This window comes from Nannospalax galili, unplaced genomic scaffold, assembly GCF_000622305.1.
Source record: "Nannospalax galili isolate Female #2095 unplaced genomic scaffold, S.galili_v1.0 scaffold536, whole genome shotgun sequence".
Lineage (NCBI taxonomy): Eukaryota > Metazoa > Chordata > Mammalia > Rodentia > Spalacidae > Nannospalax > Nannospalax galili.
Genome location: NW_008337057.1, coordinates 837,102 through 858,897, shown reverse-complemented (window position 1 = coordinate 858,897; position 21,796 = coordinate 837,102). Strand labels below are relative to the sequence as shown.

Genomic DNA, 21,796 nt, shown 5'->3' with positions numbered 1-21,796 from the left:
CCCCCCCCCCCCGCCCCTTGGCAGGAGCGAGGAGATCTACCCTAGCCTTAGCCTAGACATTTTTGTTTTCAGTTACTTTAAAACTTATACTTTTGGCTGAACTCCGTGTAGAACACAGACTTGGAGAGGCCAAGAGCACACATTCAAATGGGTCACCTGTTAGTGGCCAGGGGAAAGAAGTGGCCCCCTAGGCCAAGACAAGGTGGCTTCCAGCGACTAAGCATGTCCAGACCCTGGTATCTGCCAGCGTACTGCTGTTTCACTGATTCTTGGTTTTTCTGCCAAGGCAAAGCAACACTGGAAGTTTCCTTGATTGATCTAGATTTTTCAGTTTCCCTGAGGATTCTTAAAGTGTAATTTGCCTGTGGCCCTGACCCCCTCAAAGTCAACTGTCCTTCCCTTTGTTTCACAGCAATATTAAGCACATGAGGAAACAGCTTGATCGCCTCGGCCTCTGCTTCAGCTGGGACAGGGTAAGTCAGCCCTTCTTCCTGGGGGCTCTGTTCAGAGAAGGCCCCATTGCTTGGTAGACTGTCCTCCTCTTTGGGTTAGGATAGGGAAAAGGAGGAGTGGGTCAAAGAAGGGAAGATTAGCACTCCACAAACAGAACAGTCCTGAGTGGGTAATTTGTCTGCAAACAAGTAATTTTCTGTGAGATTAAGTTAAGAGAGTTAGCTTCTTAATAATGGGCTATGCTGTGTGTGGTGAAACCTTTGCACAAGGATTTCTGGCTCTCAGCAATAGTTTAAAAGGATTATTGGAATCCACATGAAAGTGATTAAATATTAACCCACCAGTCCCTTGGGGAGTAGGCGCTGACTGACTGTTAATTTACATTTTATTCTGAGTTCAAAATCAGTGATTTTGCCACATACAACTTTGATATGTGGCTCTTCTTATTGTACACAAAGCCAGTGGAGAATCCCAGGCCCAGGAGAGTTCCCAGAGGACCACCTGGGGGTCATGCCAGCTGTGAATGGAGACCTTCAGAGGCTCATGCCTCAGACACTGAGGAGTGGTCTGCGGGTGGGATGGATTGCCGTTTGTCTTGCTGTGAGGGCCCCTTCCCTGCCGTGACCCCACTCAGCACCCTGCTCACTCTACACACTAAATAGGTTCTACTGCTTTCCCCGCTTTACTGCTTGTGAGAAGCACTGGGAGAAACTCAAATTCCAGTTCCTTCCTCCGTGGCAATCTCTTAAATGACTGAAAGGACAAAAGGCACACAGTTGAAGAGGCCTTGTCTTTTGTTTTTTTAGCCTCCAGATAAAGGCACAGGCTAAATCATGCCCGATTGCAATGCCTTTTCTACCCTAGCTTGCAAGAGCTCCAGCATTTCATGGGGCAGAGGCATGAAGCATCCTGGCCCTGAGTCACATCGTCCTGAGAAAGCAGTGGGGAGCTGTTGGTTGAGAGTGGAACGCAGGCCACCACAGAGGGCCTTCAGGGTGATGGTAGATTCCTTGAGGGCAAAGATAGACTCTTTACCCTCTCTCATGGTAATGGGAGCACCCACCTTACGTAACTTAAAAATTGTAGGGTTAACCAGGTTTGGTGGTACACTTGTAGTCCCAGAGGAGAGGAGCTGAAAGGTTATTTGTATTGATTTTCATATTCACTTTTGCTCTCACTCTCGTTCTCTTTCAAACTCAGGGCCTTGAGATGCTAGTAAAGCACTCCACGATAGAGCTGTAGCCCCTCGCCTGCACCTATTTTCTGATTAGACTTTTAAAACATAGCTTTAGGCTTTTTTTTTCTCATGGCTTCTCTGTGGTGTGTGTGTATATGTGTTTTGAGATTTTGAGGCAGGGACTCACTGTAGCACCAGCTGACCTGGAACTATGTAGACCAGGCTGGACTCCATCTCACAGAGATCTGTCTGCCTCTGCTGCCTGAGTGCTGGGATTAAAAGGGTGTAGTTTGTAGTTTCTTATATTTGGGATTTTGTTTTCTTTTTTTCTGCAAGGGATATGAAAATGATCAGTTCTGTTTTGTATTCTGTGAAGTTTTTTTTGTTTGTTTGTTTTTGTTTTTTAAACAATACATTCTAGGTATCAACATAAAAAAGTAAAACAGCCTATTTACAGTTTTCACTTTCTAACCCTGTTTCTAGGGGTTTGGGTTTTGTCTGTTTTATATCTTGAGATATTTGCTCTGGTTTTATAATAGTGGTCATGACAATTATCTAAGTGTAATGATATTTAATATCATCAGTAGACTTTTTGGAGTACTAATGTCTATTTAAACTTTTACATTTTTCTTGTTTTGGTTTTTTGGGGATCCCATGACATCATTAAACATGATTCTGTTACATTCACCTACGAGTTCACCTGTGGAAAAGTGGCTGGGGCATGAAATTCTTCGTTATCTTTCACATCTCTCTAGTAGACCTTCCATCTATTTTTCAAAAAATATTTTCAGGCTCCTAAGAAATTGGGAGGGCAGGCCAGAGGTTATTTTGCAGGATATAGTATAAAATCAGGAAATCAACACCAGCACCATCTAACAGGTTAACACATAGCTCCTACTCAGATCCCCCCATGACCACAGTACTTCTGTGCAGTGTAATCATGGGTGGAGGTGTGTGAGACCAGCTGCTCCATCGTGTTTGATGGAGAAGTCTGAGGCCAGCCAGAGCCGGCTCTGCATCTCTACGTGTGTTGCTCTTTGCATTCTTGTTTTGATGCTTATTGGAATTGGGGGTGGGGAAAGGCTCTCAGTTTCAGAAGTTTCAGTGTGGTAGGCTAGTTACATGTTTCTGGGCCTGTGGTAAGGCAGAGCATCACGGCAAAAGGACATGATGGAGCAGAAACTGCTCCTAGCGCAGCGGACAGGAAGCAGACAGTGTCCTTGCAGTCTCTCTGTGCCCCGGTCACTTACCAACATAAATGCCAGTATTGGTCCTTTGGTTTTAGTTTTGCTGCTGCTTAGTCCAAAGGCACCCTTGCTCCACAGGTCCGTTCACTGTGGCGCTTGCCGAGGATCTTTCTCAAGAACACTGACCTTCTGTGAGTGCAGTGTGCACTTAGCTCACTGTCCTCCTTGGTCACTACTCTTTCAGTCTTGCTTTCTTCTACCTTCTGGAAGAACTTGTCATGTTTATGTAGAACCAATGTTGTTTTTAATATAGATACTAATTTTGTTGTATTATTATTTTCCCTTACCTCATCCAGCACTATGGTTTTTCTTGGCCAGGTCCTTTTTTTTTTTTCTCACTATTTTCTGTTCATCTTCTCAAACCACATATGTTCAGAGTGCAAGGAGATGCTCTTGACAATTTATTTTTGCTTCCTGCAGTGTCTTTTGTAGTTTAGGCTGCTGTGTCCTCCTTGCTTATTTCAGTCTTTCCTAGACTTGGGCTTCTTTCCTGTCTTCTGAGTAAGGTGGGCTAGCATATGAATGGAGAGACCCACTAGTCTGAGAGGTCTCAGGGATGGACCCCCATTGCTGTCTCTGCATCATTTACTTCTGTCTGGATGGGGACTCCACCCTCTGGTACATCTTTCTCTTTGCTCTGACCTTTGCCCAGATGCAAGGTGTATCATCGTGGATAAACTGTGAACATGATTTTTTGAAGTAGTGCTGAGCCTCTACAACAGCAGTGTCCAATTTGAAACCTTTCCATCTATGTTGAGCCCAGGTCCCCATGACCTAGCCCTTTTGAGTAGGGATACCAGAGCCCTGCTTCTCACAAACCAATGTTTCCCTGGAAGAGAGAGATGCTGTTGGGCACATGGTGCCTTTCTTCAGTCTTGTCTCATCTGCTAGAATTCCCTGTCATTTCTGGTATGCCAATAGCTCCTGCTGTCATCTCTATGTTGTGCTGGTCATTTTAATGAGGGTTAATGAAAACAAGTTTAGATGCATGTGTTCATGGTGCCCTCCTGTTTGAGAGTCCTTAAGCATTTTTTTTTATTAAACCATAATAATCTGATGCACACACAGAGCAGCAAAGCAAGGAGGTAGAGAAATCATTTATTTAACTGATGAGGCAAATCTGTGCCCTTTGCAAGCCATAGTCTCAAAGTCTTATAAAAACCAGGTAACTCAGTAGATGGCTAAGTGACAAGTAAGAAATATTAAGAAAATTAGGTGGTTCAGAAATACTAGCTTCTCCTCAGACAGAGGGCCAACTCTTGCAACTGGGCCATCACCTCATCCTTCCTGACTCTTCCTGGATGAGAAGTCCTTGGGATGGTCCAGCTCTTGAGCTGTGCTCTCATCTTCCTTACAGAAAAAAGCTGAATTTTCTGGATTACAAAACAAATATACATTCCTAGAATTAATGCATTTCTGGAGAGCCAGAATGATTGTCAAGTGGTGTCTTAGCACAGAACTTACTGTGCTGCCTTTTCAGATGTTATTCCCAAAGCAGCATGTGTCATGTTGAAAGGAGAAAAACCGAAGGCTGAGTGCAACCAGCTGAGCATCTGTTGAGGGAAGAGGAAAGAGGAAATGGAATTCCAGACTGAGGAGAAGGAGAAGAAAGAAGGGGGTTGAGGGAATCGGGGCTAAGGGTTTTATTTGTGGAGCACTTACTTTCTGGAATGATCAGCAGCCTATCTGAGGGGTGTGGACTGCATTTGTGTTAGCCTGCTTCCCATTAAGTAACAAGTACCTGAGAGAATTATGAAGAGAAAAGGTTTGTTTTAGCTCACAATCTGTGGAGGGGAGTCAGCACGTCATGGCAGGAATGTGTGGAAGAGCAAAGCTGTGCATCCTATAGGCAGGACTGGAAGGGAGAACAGGAAGAGGAAGAGACTGGACCCATAGTCCCCTTTGAGAACATGGCCCCCATGACCTAAAACATCCCACTAGACCCTTCCTCTTAAATATTCAGCACCTCCCAATAGTGCAAGCTGCGGACTAACGTGGACTTCGGGGGGTGGGGCATTGATAACAGCATTCTGCACTTGGGGTCCAGTTGTATCTTGATGGTTGTAAATTGGCCCTGAGGAATGGTCTTGTGAGTTCCTTGTGACAGTGAATTGTCGTCTAAGTCATTGGGGCCCATGATGTAGGCTCTGGTGTCTGAGCTGGTTCTGGACCAAGCCTGCCTATGAGTCTTGACTGAAATAGACTTTAGGGCCTGCTTTTATCAGGAATCATCTGGATACATGCTTTGTAGGCAGCCCTTGGGGTTGCTTTCAAAATCAGACAAATATAAGAAGGAAAACACCCCCAATAAGATTCAAAGACGTGTCTGCCAGAGAAGAGCTTTATTCCTTATTGGTTTGTGGGGCTTGCTGAGCAATTTGGAAACACCCATTCTCCAACAGAAATGAAAATCAAAACAAAGCAAATAGGTGATATTCTAGGCCTGGGCATCGCTGTGTCTGAACTGACCAGTGCTTCTTGTTTTCCCTCATCCCATAAGCCAGACACAACTGCTTTCTGAAATTCTCCATTGCATAGATCTTATGTTTTTACTTACATTCATTTTCAATGGATTTTAAATATCAATGTCTGAATTTTCCTTTCTGCATCCATATTCTGTGTTGCCCAGCAAGAAGAGTGACTGCTTTATCCATTTAGAGGTCAGGCAAACACAGGAATTGCTGTTCCCAAGACAGTTATCCACTGAGAAAAACTCAAAATCTGACTTCATGCTCTTCCTGCAGCCCCTGTGGCTAAGAGAGAATTAGGTGTGAGGGTGTGGTTAGCTGCAGAACTGCAGAGAGCTGTGTGAGTGGGAGGCAGGGCAGCAGAGCAACCGTACCATACTTTACCTGGGTTTCTACTAGGCCAGGCCTTTTGTTGAGTATGCATCTTCCGAATTTTGCCCATCGTTACCTTACAGTCTGCTTAAGGCCAGGCAACCACAAAGAGTGCCATTGATACTGTACAGCCTGCATAAGGCTAGGTGGCCCCTAAGGCCTTCATGGCATCCCCTTTGTCAGCACAGATATTGTGTTTTGAGGCAGGGTCTCCCTATAGCCCTAGCTGGCCTGAAACTATGTAGGCCAGGCTATCCTGGATCTCACAGGAATCTGCCTGCCTCTGTCTCCCGAATGCTGGGATTAAAGACCTGCACCACTGTATCTGGGAGCATGGGTATTTTTGTTTCTTCTGTTTCTCTGACTTTCTTGCCATGGTATAATTTTACCTGTAAAGAATTCAGGAGCAGTAGAGATGACTCAGTGGTTAAGAGCACTGGCTGTTCTTGCAGAAGACCCAGGTTCAAATCCCAGAACCCATGTGGTGGCTAACAACCATCCATAACTCCAGTTCCTGGGGATCCAGTGCCCTCTTCTGTCCTCTGTGGGCACTGCACAATACAGGTATACTTATATAACACTCATACACATAAAAAAAAATTTTGGGGGGGGGTCTTTTTGAGGCAGTTTCTCTGTAGCCCCAGCTGACCTGGAACTCACTATGTAGACCAGGCTGGGCTTGAACTCATAGAGATAGGTGCTGGGATTAAAGGTGTGTGCTACCTCATCCAGCACAAAAATATTTTTCAAAAGAATTCAGAGGCTGGAGAGATGGCTCAGCAGTTAAGACTGCTCTCTGCATTAACCTGAGGATGATGGTTTGGAGCCCAGCACTCATGGAGCAAGCCAGGTGTCCCACACGTCTGTAACCCTAGTTTAGAGGGGAGTGGAGACAGGAGGATCACTGGGGCTTAATGGCCTCCTTAGCAAAGAAAATGTGAGTCCAAAGTTCACGGAGTGACCCTGCCTCAAAGAAATAGGTGGAGAGTGTTAGAGGAGGACACTCCTTGCCCTCCTCTGGCTTCCATCTGCATGCATAGGTGCACACCTCTGGGTGTACATTCACACACATATACACACAAATAAATAGGTAAAGCAGCTAGCGAGCTTTATGCACAGCTCACACATTTCCAAGGCTGTGTTAGAATTTCTTCAAGCCATGGGCTTGTTTATTTCAACATTTCTTCCGCACTCTCAGGTGGTGATTACAGTTCAGGAACAGTGCCCTCTCCATCCCAAACACACAGGCTCTGCATCCTTGCTGCCTGGGTTCACTGTCAGGTGCTATGGTTTGTATGATTACAGAATGAAAAATCAGATTGGGTGTGGTGGTGCATGGCTTTGATTCCAGCACTGGGAGGCAGAGACAGGTGGATCTCTGTTGAAATCGAGGCCAGCCTGATCTACGTAGCGAGTTCCAGGCCTGCTGGTGCTACAGGGAGATCCTGTCTCAAAAACAAAACAAAACAGAACAAAAAAACAGAATGAAAAATCATTATTACTTCAAGATTCTGACACTTTATTTACATAGAAGTCTAAACATCTAATAGGAAGGATGAGCTACTGGAAATAATGAGGCCTGAGAATAACATGTATTTTTAAATGCTTTTTTAAAAAAAATTAAAGACCATCTTAAAATGAGAAAAACTCCGAGGCATGTGAGTGCCTGGCAATAAGGTTGGGAGAAGCTTCCATTGGGAGAGCTCCGAGCCAGTTGCCTTGACAACGTGTGGCAGGCACTCCAAGTGTTTGACTCTGCCTCTCCTGGTCCCTTTCAGGTCCTCATAAGCGAAGCTGTTTGGCAGATCTCTGGCTCTGGGTTTCTGGTGCTTCCTGAGTCAGGAAATGAACATTTTTCCACTGGTGTTCCCTGTGGTTCAGACTGGCCGTTGGCAGGGCCAAGGCAGGGCCTTGGCTTTTGCTGGTGATTGTGCTGTGCATCTTTTGGGGCTAACCTACTTCAGTCATAGTGCAGTCCTGACGATGTCTTGACACCCATTCATGTCGAGTGGTCTACCTCAGTGCTTGCCAGTCTAAAGCCTGGGAGGCCTGCTCTTCATCAGCTTAGCCAGAGCGGTTCTTGGACTTTTCATACTGAACTAGAGAAGGAGGCACCTGGCTGATGGTGCACACCTCTAATCCCAGCACTGAGGGTCTGAGACAAGATGATCAGCAGTTCAAGGCCAGCTGGGCTTTATAATGAAACTGCAAAAAAAAAAAAAAAAAAAAAGGGTGCCCTGCAGGGGCTGCTCAATAAAATGTGATCTAAGGAAAGAAGAAAGCTTCCTGCTTTGATGCTTGGTAAGTGCTTTTGGGAGGCCAAATCTGGGCCTCTCTCCACCTGTTTTTGGTACTTGCATGTGGGTGCAGCTTATTGCCTCTCTCTAGTGTGGTGGGTGTGGTCTGGCCCATCCTGGCCACTTGCAGCCCCGGCCTCTTTCTAAGGGAGTGCTGCTTTGCTGCTTGTTAATGGGGAGATTTGACCGTTCTTCAAACACCTTAGAGAATAAACGAGCAAAACCTTTTTCTCCATGACCAATCAGCCTCCAGGTTACTACCTCAGCCAGGTACAACCCTGGATTGAACACACAAGAGTGCTGCATGGGTGCAATAAGTGGTGCATTGAAAGCAGTAGCTGAAGGTCTTGAAGGTGCAGTTACTCCGTGAAAATAACAGCTTATTTTTAAGCCTCCCTAACCTGTGGCCCTCCAACTGTGCAGGCGTCAGAATCACCAAGAGGGCTTGTTAAAGCGGTTCCAGGTGCAACCCCATGCTTCTCTTCCACAGCTGGAAGTTGTTTTCTTGTTCAGAACACGGGTAGGAATGATCATGTCCCAAACCGTATTAGGCAGAATCAAAATACAAGTCTACCACCAGTTCCTTCTGATATAAGATGAATCATAAATGAATAATAGAAGCAAAATTTAAAAAATAAGCCAGGTGGGGCTGGAGATGGCTCAGCAGCTAAGAGCACTTGCTGCTCTTGCAAAGGACTTGGGTTCAGTTCCCAGCACCCACATGGCAGCTAACAATTTTCTGTAGCTCTACTTCCAGGGGATTAGTTGCCCTCTTCTAACCTCCATGGACATTGCATAACACGAGGTACATTTACAGACATGTATGCAATCAGTACACTCAAATCCACTCAAATAAAACAAACATAATTAAAAATATAAAAATAAAAGTGCACGATTTTTTTTCAAGTAAAGGAGTTTTTGTAAGAATTAATTTTTAAAAATTGTATTTTTATGTGCATAAGTATATTGATTGCATGTATGTAAATGCACTCATGTCATGCAATGCCCACAGAGGTCAGAAGAGAGCATTGGATCTCCTAAAACTGGAGTTACAGATGGTTGTTAGCCACCATGTGGGTGCTGGGAACTGAACCTGGGTCCTCTGAAAGAGCAGCCAGTTCTCTTAACCACTGAGCCATTTCTCCAATCCCAAGAATTCAATTTTTGCAAATAGAAGAATGACTTCCTCTCTGAAATATCAGCGTTCTGCAGTGAATGATTGTGATTGTCTGTCCAACAATAAGACCCACCGTTGCCAAATTGTATTCTTTAGAATGGTTAAGATGATAAATTTTATTTTATCTGTATTTTACCACAATAAAAATACCAAAGTTATAAAAACAACAGCCGGGCATGGTGGCTCACGCCTTTAATCCCAGCACTCAGGAGGCAGAGGCAGGCGGGTCTCTGTGAGTTCGAGGCCAGCCTGGTCTACAGAGCAAGTTCCAGGACAGCTGGAGCTACAGGGAGACCCTGTCTCAAAAAGACCAAAAAACAAAACAACAACAACAACAAAAAACCTTTGAGTTGTGAAACTAAAAGAAACTAAAAGCAGACCTTATGCAGTACTGTTTTTAAAAGATGTTCCAGGGGCTGGAGAGATGGCTCACTTGAGAGTATTTGCTCCACATCAAGAGAACAGGAGTTGGGATCCTAGCTCCCACATAACAAGCCAAGTATCCTGCAAGCACCTGTAACCCCAACTATGAGGGAAGCATAGACAAGAAGATCATGGAAGCCTAGTGGCTTCCAGCGTACTTGAGGAAGTTCAAGCCCTAGGTTCAAGGAGAGACCCCATTCCTTTGAGGGGAACGGGGGGAGGAGTGGGCAGAGAGCAATAGAGGACACTGGATTCCTTCTTCTGGCTTGCATACAAGTGCACACACATGTAGGCACATATACACATACATAATCCATCCATACACACATAAAGTTGTTGAAAATGTGATAACATTGGAAAGTCTAGTAACCAGCTCAGAGGATGATGTCAAGATCTTACAGTTAGCCCCCCTTTCTCCTCTTCAGTGTTAGTTTTCATATATCATTAGTTTCATTTCCCTGTCCACCCCCCATTCCTCTGTTGTGTCACCTTTGGCTTGTATTTCCTCTCTAAAAAGTAGTTTTGTCTATTGCTAACTTTTTACTTTATACTGGTTTTATAGCCAGTATTGCTGAAATCTTACTGACTCCATTGTTTTTTGATTTTTTTCTTCTTTCTTTCTTTCTTTTTTTTTTGGTCTTTTTGAGACAGGGTCTTCCTGTTGCCCCAGCTGTACTGGAACTTGCTTCATAGACTGAACTGGCCTCTTTTGTAGATTCTTGATAATTTCCTAAGTCCAGAATCATCTTCCAAGGGGCATCTCTTTAGTTAATGCTTAAATTTCTCATTATCAGAACATGGTAGATTTCACCTTATACCTCCCATGAATTTTGGGGGGGGGCAGGGAATAGATTCTCCCTGTAACCCTAGATGACCTAGAACTCTCTACGTAGACCAGGCTGGCTTCGAACTCACAGAGATCCACCTGCTTCTGTCTCCTGAGTGCTGGGAATAAAGGTATGTGCCACCACTCCTGGCCAAACTGCCCAGTGATTTTTAAGGGCATGTTTATTGGATTTATACATGTGTTTCATTCATGAGCAGTTATCTGTGGCACTGTGCTTCTGGAAAGACAGCTGGATGCTTTGTGTTTTTCAGCCCTGCAGAACACCTACCTAGGGTGTCTAAGAGGGTTTGGGGTTGTTTTGGTTTTAAATGGATTTTTCAGGAAAATCATCATGCTATTTGCATTGTTTTATTTCTTCCTTTTTCACATATGCATAACTTTTCATTCCTTTTTTGCTTTATTGCACTAGGTAAAACTTCTAGTAGTGTGAACAGTAGTGGGGAAAGTGGGCATCCTGTTTTTACACTTGGTCCTAGGAAGAAAGCATTACATCTTTTGCTGCTATCAATTATTTCAGGGGCTGGAAAAATGGCTCAGTGATTAAGAGCATTGACTGTTCTTACAGAAGACCCGAGTTCAGTTCCCACATGGCAGCTAACAACTCCAGTTCTAGCGGATCTGACACCCTTTTCTGACCTCTATGGATATTGTACAACATGGGTGCACTTACATACATGCAGGCAATACACTCATATACATTAAAAAAAATTTTTTTTTAAGAAATTATTTCAGCTCTTTTAAGTTTGAAGTAGATACTCTTTATCAAGTTAACTTGGTCTGGAGAGATGGCTCAGCAGTTAAGAGCACTGACTGCTCTTGCAGAGGACCAGGTTTGATTCCCAGCACCCACTTAGTGGCTACCAACCATCCTAACTCCAGTTCCAGGGGATCTGATGCTCTCTTCTGACCTCCTTGGGCATTGCAGGACATGGGTGCTCTTACCCACATGCAGGTAATACACTCATACACATAAAATAAAAATAAGAAAATTTAAGAAAAAGAAAAAAAGTTAAGATAACATTCTATTTCTAGTTTTCTGAAATTTTTGTTTGTTTTCATATCAGAAATGTGTGTTGAATTTGGTCAGATGCTTTTTCTGTGTCACTGAATTTCTACTGTGATTTTTCTTTTTAGTCTGCTAATATAGTTTACTTTGGTTTTTTTGACCATTGAATTGACTCTGCTTACTTTTTCTTATTGGATTTAAAACAAAAACAAAAACAAAAAACCACAGGGTCTCTCTGTAGCCCCAACTGGCTGGATCTCACTATGTAGACCAAGATGGCCTCCATCTCAGAGAGATTGGCCTGCCTCTGCCTCCGAGTGCTGGGACTAAAAGCACGCACCCCACTCCCGGCTTGCTTGTTGCTTTTCTTTTTAATTATTTTTATTATTTTATGTGTATGAGTGCATTGCCTGCATGTATGTGAGTGCACCCGTGTGGCGTGATGCTCGCAGGGGTCAGAAGAGGGCATCTGATCCCTTGGAACTAAGCTATAGACGGCTGTTAGCTGCCATGTGAGTGCTGGGATTTGAACCTGGGGCCTCTGAAAGAGAAGCCAGTGCTCTTAACTGCTGAACCATCTCTCCAGCCCCGCTTGTTGCTTTTCTATTTTCGCTTTTAGTGGTATTGACTTTCTCTTATTATTTTCTTCCTTCTGCCTTCTGTCTTCTTTGAGTCTATTTTATTCTTAATTTCCCAGTTTCTAGAAGTTTGGGCTTAGATTACTGATTTGAGACTTCCTCTTTTCTGACATAGCACTGCCTTTAACTAGGGAGAGTCCAAAAATACTTGACATTTTTCTTTTTTATTTTTTTAGATAAAAAGATTTGTGCCTGGTGTGGTGGCACATGCCTTTAATCCCAGCACTCTGGAGGCAGGGCCAGGTGGATCTCTGTGAGACGACCCTGGTCTACATAGTGAGTTCCAGGCCAGCTGGGGCTATATAATGAAACCCTGTCTCAAAACAAACAGAAACAAAAAGAAAATAACAAACAGAAAAACAGACTCCTAAAACTTCCTCCCTGGTTGTTCACATGTATGTTTCGTTCCCAAGTATTTGGAGTTATCTCTGTTCTTAACTTTGTGTTGGATTCCACTGTGGTCAGAGACCCTACCCAGTACAGTTTCAGTTCTGGAGGTAGACCAGGCTGACCTTGAACTCACAGAGATCTGCCTGCTAGGTTAAAGGTGTGCACTACCATGCCCAGCTGGAGGTTTCTTTTATGCCCAGGATATGGTTTATTTTGAAAACTGTTTTGGAAACAGTATTTATTCAGCTACTGTTGGGTGCAGATTCTATAATATCAGTGAGATCCTGAGTCTGTTTCTTCTCTAGTTCTGTCAGTTATTGAGAAAGAACTGATGTTTATTTGTGTACTTGTTTTTAGAAACGGTTTCATGTGTCCCATGTTGGCCCCAAACTTGCTGTGTAGATGAGGATGACCTTGAACTTCTGATCATCCTGCTGAGAGCTGGAATTACAGGTGTGAGCCACCACATCCAGTTTATTGGGGCTAAGGATCCAACCCATGACTTCACAAATACATTCCTTCTGAGTTACATCCCTAGACAGGGTAGGTCTGCTCAGGAAAAAATTCTATTTGTTCTTCTTTTATCTTAGACAGACTTGATTTCCCACTCATCCAAGATTCTTTACATGGGATACAGAGTTCTAGATTGCCTGTTCTTTCTGTTTAGCACTTGAGACATGCTGAGCCCTTCGTGCTGGCCTGCGCCTTTTGAATTGTTTTCTCCCTATCTCTCTGGTTGTGCTTAAGAATTTTTTTCGTCTTTAATTTTCATGAGTTTGATTATGATATTTAATTAGAATGAATTTCTCTGGGCTTGTCAGTTTGAGGTTCACTTAGCTTCTTAAATCTGTTGGTTTATGGAGTTGTTATTATTTTGCCAAATTGGGTGTTTTTTCAGTCATTGTTTCTTTGAACAGTTTTTCAGCTGCACTCTTTCTATCCTTGGCTTAAGAGAACTCAGCAACGTGCATGTTAAATCTTTCACTGTTATTCGACATGTCCTTGAGGTTCTTCACTAAGGCCTTGAGCATGCTAGGAGAGTGCTCTACCATTGAGCTGCATCCCCAGTCCTTGATTTTAAAAACAGAGGCTCACTGTATAGCTAGGCTGGCCTCAAAATCAAGATTCTTCTGCTTCAGACTCCCTAGGGCCAAGATTACATGTGTATACCATCATGCCTGGGTCTGTCTCTCTCACTCACTCACTCACTCACTCCTCCCCTTCTCCATTGGTGTTTCTGGGATATTGGCTTTATTCATCATAATTCTAGTATTTATGGGACATTTAAAAAGTATCCATGGCTCTTTCTGCTGTCTTTCTGCGCCGCCATCATGGTGCTCATGAATGTCCTAGCTGGTGCTCTGAGCTCCAAAGTCATCATCTGCATCCTGCCTATGATGATGAAGCATGGTTAACTGGCAAATTTGAAATCATTGATGATCACAGAGCTGGGAAAATTGTTGTGAACCTCACGGGCAGGTTAAACAAGTGTGGCGTGATCAGCCCCAGATTTGATGTGCAGCTCAAAGACCTAGAAAAGTGGCAGAATAATCTGCTCCCATCCCATCAGTTTGGTTTCATTGTACTGACAACCTCAGCTGGCATCATGGACCATGAAGAAGTAAGGCAAAAACACACAGGAGGGAAAATCCTGGGATTCTTTTCTAGCGACATTAAACATATGTATAAATAAAATGCCTCAGTGGACAAAAAAATTATCCATGGAACTCCTCAATGCTGTGTTATGCTTTAATGTCAAAGTCCCTCACCATTTTTTAGTATTAGGTTTCACTCATTTATTCATATATACGTACACACACATATATATGCATATATATAATATTTGTACTCAGTCTGTAGATGCATATACTAAGTTCAACTAAAAATTCTAGAATTAGAATATACATTCATATACACACTTATATATGCATGCATGTATATACATATGTATACATGCATAAACACACATAAGGACATACTGGTTTTTAGTTGCATTTTGTAGAAAGAGCAGGGAGAAGTGCATCTATTCAATTTTACCAGAAAGCAGAAGATGGTACATTTAACTCTAAAATGCCTACCTCCTTTCCTCTTCTACCCCGAGTCTCCCTTTTAAAGAACATCACTGGACTAGGGACTGGGGAGATGGCTCAGTGGCTAAAGTGCCTGCTGTGCAAAGCACAAGAATTTGGATCCCCTGCACCCACATTAAAAACTAGGCAGGCAACACACTTCTATAATCCTGGTGCTGGGATGCAGAGAAAGGCCAATCCCTAGACTCTTCGGCCAGCAGCCTAGCCAAATTAGTGAGCTCTGGGTTTAGTAAGAAACGTTGTTGCAAAAAATAAAGTGGAAAGTGGTTAAGGAAGATGCCCAGTGTCCACCTCTGATCCCCCACATGCTCATATGTACACACTTGTGCACACACATCACTGGGCTACTGAGGTGATTTCCCATGACCTTTCCAAGTTTGTGGTTTTGTTTCTTGGTTGGTGCATCAAGTGAAATCTTTGATGCTGCAATGTGCTTCTCTGATTTGTTGCCTGACAGAGCTGTGGATAGCTGAGCAGGTCTGTGGGCATTGTGGACTGATGAAGAGTTTTCCTCCTCTCCTGGACCCTTGCCCATGTCTAACAAGTTGCCATGGTGTTCCTTAGGAACCCTAGAGAGCTGACCTCTTGAAATCAGCTATGGGAAGATTCTGCCTTGTTGATCCTGAATGTTCAAGGCTATTATGGATTGAATAATTGTGTCAGTATTCTTTTTCTTCTAGAAAAATGGAGCAATTGTAGAGTGCTTGTTTGACTGAAATACTGGCCTCTGCCCAACTAAACTGACTACAAATCGCAACTCAAACTAATTAGTCACCTCTGCGGCTTCATGGAGGGTGTTCTGTTCCCAAATGTGGAGTTAGAGAACATGTCTGTATTGTTAGACTGCCTTGATGAAATCCTTGTCAGTGTAATTACCAAGAAATTAAGCAAATTGTTGCTTTTTGTCTGCTTGTGGATAGTTCCCAGGATCTTGTGTACCATGTATTAGGGATAGCTGTCAGGTTGTCAGATGCAGGAGAAAACTCAAAATATTGCTCAAGAAAGCAACAGGAAGAGGAGTTTCCTGATCACAGTGACTTCAAGACCACAGGCCTCTATCTCCCTTCCATTAACTCCCTCTAAATTGGCTTTGCAAGCATGCAGAACATGAACCTTTCAGATCACTTTAGAATCTAGTTTATAGTCCTGGACTTAGAAAGCAAGACCTTTAAGAACAAAGCACAGGCCCTGTAAGCTCAGTCTTGCATTTGTAACTTCCAGTCTTCTGTCATTTTTAGTTTAAAGTTAGTTCTGCATGAAGGAACATAATTGCATAAAAATTAGTGTTTAGACAAATGTTAGGTTCAAGATTAATAACATACCCTGATATGAACACCTATCCCTTCAATTCTGCAAAGAAAACAGGGAACGTGCAGGTCAGAGGCAGAACCTTAGCAAAGTGGAAGTTGAAAGATGGAGTGAAGAGCCAAGGAAAGTGGCCAGTGGGGAGGCCCAGCGGGGCTCAGTAAGCCAAGCTGCGGTAATCATGGGGGCGATGGTCCAGAAAGGAGGAAGAGGAGGCCGTGTGGGCTGTTATAGGGACTCCTTGACTGGTTCTGAAGGAGTTGTTGGGAAAGACGCCACCCAAATAGAATGTAGCAGTCTGGAGAGGAGGAGGGGAGGGCCCTGGCCTGGGACAGTGGAGGTGAAGGCGCTTCCGCCTTGCTTCCCTTTTCCTAAGGGGACAAAATGGGGAGCGTGGATGAAGTGTTGAGGAACTTTGTTACATAGAGGTGAAACTGCAGAAGGCCTCAAGCTTCTCAGCTGTGGGGGAAAGGTCATCTTCCTGGGCTGGAGCCCATTGGTGTGTAACCACACCTGGCACACCTGCTTTCCCTGCCATTCTCTGCCTTGCCAGCGCTCCCTCCAGTCTGTAGAGTCCTGAGAGAATGAGAGTGCAGCACCTGCAATTGGGTGGCAGATCTACAATCCTGTTCTCTCTACCCACCAATGGGTGAGTCTCTTAGACCCAGCAGCTGAACCTCTGCCAGTGTCTTCTTATTGGTGATTTAAAAGGGACAGGGGCTGAGTATGGTATTGCATGCCTTTGATCCCAGCAGTGGGAGGCAGAGGCTGGCCAAACTCTGTGAGATCCAGGCCAGGTGGGACTACAGGGAGACCCTGCCTCACAACAACAACAACAAAACCAAAATAAAATAAAAGGGGCAAAAATGTAATGTTTCTGATACCAGATCACTGAGATCATTGAGCAGGGGACCCATGTCTCCTGAAAGGCCACCAATAGTTTTGCTGGTATGGAAATTGTTAATGGTAAATATGGTCTCCATTTGCCTTTGAAATTTTGGAGGGTCTGCCCACGGCTTTCTTAAAGCACTGCTGTGTACTTGGAGAACATCTCTCAAGTGAGCCACTGTAAATAAGCCAGACTGGGTTCCAGGGAGTTACCAAGGACTCTGCCTCAGGGTAGGGTTGTTTCACTTTGCTTTGCTTTTATCATACATACTATAGCCCACACTAGCCTGGAACTCACTCTGTAGCCCAGGCTGGCCTCAAACTCAAGGAAATCCTCCTGCCTCAGCCTCCCTCCCAGAGTGTAGGATTATAGGTGTGTGTCACTAGTCTGTCTTTGTTGGGGACCTCTGTTATGCAAAGTAGAAGTCCCTTCACGTCCGGACAGCTCATGCAGCTCGGGATTATGTGCTGGGGATCCTTTCATAGCAGGGTGCCTTCCTGGCATCTTTCCTGACTCTCCTTTTGAAGTGTCCGCCACGAATGCTCTAAACACAAACATGGCCTCTGGCTTTAGGAATACCATGCTTTCCTGTGATTTTTCAGGCAGACAGCAATCTGGCAGAAACCCACTTCCATATTCAGGCAGACAGCAGTCTGGCAGAAACCCACTTCCATATGTAAATACAATGTCTCACAAAGTACCTAACAGCCAAAGCTTTTACCACTACCCCCATGGTATAAATATCCTAGTCTTCTCTCAATATTTGGAGCTAGAAGCAGACTTGGAGCTAGAAGCAGACTTGGGACTAGAGCGGGGACTGAGTTGCTGAGACTTGGAATAAAGAGCTGTAGACTGAGTTCTGTGTCTCCTGCCTGTAATTTAGCCTCCCCGGGGGGCAGCACTCCCTCGTTACCGACTTGCGGACATTCTAGCTTTCGCTGTCCTCGTACTCTAACCGTGTGGTTCAGTGGCCAGTGGACCTCGCATCCTGAGGAAAGTACACAGGTGGAAAAGGGACAGGATTCGGCTGGACAACGCTCCAGTAGCAGAGAAACTTTCAGCACCAGAGACATGCGGACAGAGACACGGGACCCAAGGCAGCGGGAAAAGCCTGCGGGGCACCCTCCGCGGCCAGAGACGCCTGTGGCCACACCCGCGCCGCGACTAGCCAGGTGTGGCGGGGACCCCGAGATACCCGCGCACACCACGCCTGGAGCACAGAGCACTCCCTATATGTCTTTGTTTTTGTTTTGTAACTCTAGTGACCCTTGCCCTAGACTGAATCTTTTGTTTAATGAAGACTCCTATGAACCTGCTGTGTACCTCTTAGGGATTGACAGTGTTGGGAAGACTGGCTGATCCTCCTCAGAGCCTTTGGTTCTTACAGTGGTTACAACATCTGTGTCAGATGAGGCTAGTGAAGCCGGAGAGACTAATCATCTGTCCAGGAATGCAGTGGTCCAGGGCAGCCAGGATTCTGGCCTCACCTCAGTCTCCAGCCCTGTGCTCCTTTACCTGCCCTCAGGAACTGACAGCTTGCTTAAGAGTTGAATAAATTTTAGGGGCATAAATGATAAGGCCAGTCTGTGCTGGGTCCTAAATGAAGGAAAGACACTTGGCCTTTAGGATGCAGCTCAGCTGGGCAGCTGACTATTCTGCCCCACATATCCTCGAAACCATCCAGTCATTGGCCCTTCTTAGTAACAATTTTTTCCTAAAATGTGCTTAACTATTTGGACCTGGGGTAGTTTAACTGGGTCTCCAGTACAGGGTCCCATATAAGGCTGTCAGCAAGGCTGAAGCTGAAGTCTCACATACCTTTACCCAGTGAGCCATCTCACTGACCTTTTCTCCTAACTTACCTTTACTAGGGATTGAACCCAGGCCCTCTCACATGCTGCACACGCATTCCCAAGCATTCTACCACTAAGCTATATCTTCAATCCTTTGCCCTTGAATTTATCCTACTGCCTCCACCTTCCAAGTACCTAAGATTTCAGACCTGTGCTTTCTCCTTCCCCTTCTCATTGATTCCTGGTATAGCACATGCCCTGAATTCACTGTATAACCCAGACTGGCCTCAAGCTTTCAGTCTTCCTGCCTCAGCCTCCTGCCACTTGCCTTCTGTAGCAAAAGTGAAAAAGAGAAAGAAAGCCCCCCTACAGAAACCATAGGAAGGGCTGATTCCAACTTCATCCAGGACTGTGCTGAGTTGCCCATCACCCTCTACATCCCTCTTCTGCCTGGGCATCTCTGAGGGGCATCCGAGTGTCCTCCAAGATCATACTTACCTAGACACTTCTCCTAGAGTGAGGAGTGGCTGTCTGGGTGCCACAGTGAAGCACCTGGTTCCTGACAGCTGTGATTCTTCAGAGGTGTTCTTCTGTATCACAGATGTAACCAGACCTCAGTGCCCTGGCCTTTTGGATGTCACCAACGCCAGATCCCTTGGCCACAGAAAGTCATGTCCAGGCAGGCTTAGTTGTTAGATTATTAAGGTCATTAGATGGGCATAGTAGTCTCTCAGAGAGAGGATGCTTTGAGCCTCTTCATGTTCTGAGAACACAAACCTTCTGCCCTGGGTCCATGTTTGCCCATAAATCTGCAAAATATGTTTAACCCCTACTCCAGACAGTATAGAGTGTAGTGGTGTGGTGTGGAGGAGCCACCTCGCTGAGATCTCAGATGGCTAGATTGCACTCTCTAGAGCTCATGGGATATAAAAGCTGATGCCTTGATGTAGATCTGTGAGGCCTAAGTGAGCTGCTTTCAGAGCTTTACATTTAAATTACCTGGCTTTTTGTGTTAACACTAACTGTGCATTAATGCAGGTGTGGGCTTATTTGAAAACAGAAAAGGAAGGTACAGGGAAGGCAAGGGATTTGGGGACAGTCAGCCCTGTTTGCCTTTTCTGGTCGTCTCACCGAGAAGTCTTACCAAACTGGTGCCATCCACAGCCTGTGGACAGTTGGAGGTGGGAGGGATTTCCACTACAGAGACACAAGGTACCTGAATGGGACATTGCAGGTGTAGTTGGATCTGGGCATTTGGGTGTATGTGCCAGATTCCAAGGAATGATCTTTAAATACTTATGTGTTCAACAGCCATTTCCTAGGAGGAATAAATTGATGTATCAATAACAGCCTCTCAGACTTCAAAACAGAAGCATTTAATGCATGAATTTATTACATGAGATTTTTCAAATCAGGTACCACTTGGAGGCATATTAAATTAAAATTTGATGGTACAATAAATCACACATTCCTAGCAAATAGCATCCCAGCCCTGACCTGTTTCTTGGTGGTACAGGCTTCCTGGTACTTTGCAAGTCATGCTTAGCAGAGAAACCGACTCCCATGGAGGAGGGAAATTAAATGAAGGACGAGCTCCAGGAGACCATGTTTAATCTCCTTTGTCACTTTTTATGGGCTGCCCACCAGAGAGTTGCCTGGATAATGTTCCTTTGATCTGCCTGTGGCTTCAGACTTGAACTGAAATAATTCAAACCCTTAGATCAAGATTCCTCTATTAACATTTAAAGCTGGAAAGTGTTACAGGCACACCCCTGTACACTTGGAAGAGCAGGACTTGGACTGCATAGCAAGACGTATCTCAAAAACTAAAATCCACACAGAGCTGGATAATTTGAGGGGCTATCTTGTATGTTACAGGCTTTCTACCCTGGTCTCTGCTCATTATATACCACTGGTGTACACACACACACACACACACACACACACACACACAGTGCTGACAAAGAATTCTTTCCAGCCAGTGTCAGAAGGTCCCCAGGGACCATCTTCTGCCTTAGAGGAAGAACTGTTAACATCTCCATAGGTGTTAAACCCTTGGCCTCTTGACTATAGAACTATATATTGAGTCAGTAGATCCCAATGAACGTGTGAAAAGAGGGTCTTGATTGACTAAGCCAAAAGTTTTTAAATTATTTAATTTTTTGAAAATGTCTTTGGTAGTTTTAGAAGAGTAGAAATAGCTGTTTTTGTTTTGTTTTGTTCTAATGGGCAAATCATGCAAGGTTCCAGAAGGAATCTGTGACTCTCAGAGGCTATATTACTTGGTCTGTTGAGCAAGCTGGACCTCTACAGGAGGAAGAACTGGCAGGGCAAGCACAGCACTTTCAAGCCTGACTCCCACAGCAGCTCACAATGTGTTTCCTGTAGATGGCGGGTGCAGCAGCAATATAAACAGGTCAGGCCAGTGATGAAGTTGGGGAGAAGAGGGGGCTCAAACTCCTTGTCCCTCTCTTACCTCAAGCTGATGCTCCAGAGAGAACACAGGGGAGCGCTGTTAAAGACCTCCCCTGCCACCCATTCTACACTTGCTTTTCTACTTTAGGTAAATAAACTCATATTCAGAACCATAAACCTAGTTGAAGATAATGTTGTTCAATTGCTGTGGAACTTTTACTCAGTGTCTGGAAACAGATTCAGAGGCTTAGAGGGTGTATTCATTATAATATATTTTACTATATATCCATTATAATATATTTATTATATATACTCATTAGAAGGATTTTGATATTTTATTATGAGGAACTCAGATACATAGAAAATAAAGTGGTAATGGGCCTTTACTCCTGGAGTAAACAGCTGTCGTTTTCTCATTTTTGCTTCATGTACTTCTTTAAACCTCTAGTCGGGGGCTGGAGAGATGGCTCAGTGGTTAAGAACACTGGTTGTTTTTGCAGAAGACTCGGGTTTGAATCCCAGCACCCACATGGCAGCTAACAATTGTCTGTAACTCCAGTCCCAGGGGATCCAACAGCCTCTTCTGACCCCCGCAGGCATTGCACGACACAGGCGCACTTACCTACATGCAGGCAGTACATGCATACACATAAAAAAAAAAGTGATAGGGAGTGAAGGTATTCTTTTCTAGACAGTGGCAGGTATGTTAACCCTGGTGCTACATAGCCTCCAGCCCCAATGACCTACACAGTTGGAGTCCATGCCCTCCTGTGGGACAGGCACATCCCATAGGGAGGATTGGATTGACG

General features: G+C 44.5%; 1 protein-coding gene across 1 annotated transcript in view; it reads left to right on the top strand.

The window, feature by feature from the left end:
- Lars2 (leucyl-tRNA synthetase 2, mitochondrial) overlaps positions 1–21,796 on the top strand; it is a 107,287-nt gene that overhangs the window by 29,467 nt on the left and 56,024 nt on the right. Inside the window, exon 5 of the mRNA XM_008831929.3 lies at positions 413–473. Within this exon, the coding sequence (XP_008830151.1) occupies positions 413–473 (61 nt within the window). The remainder of the gene's footprint in view (positions 1–412; positions 474–21,796) is intronic.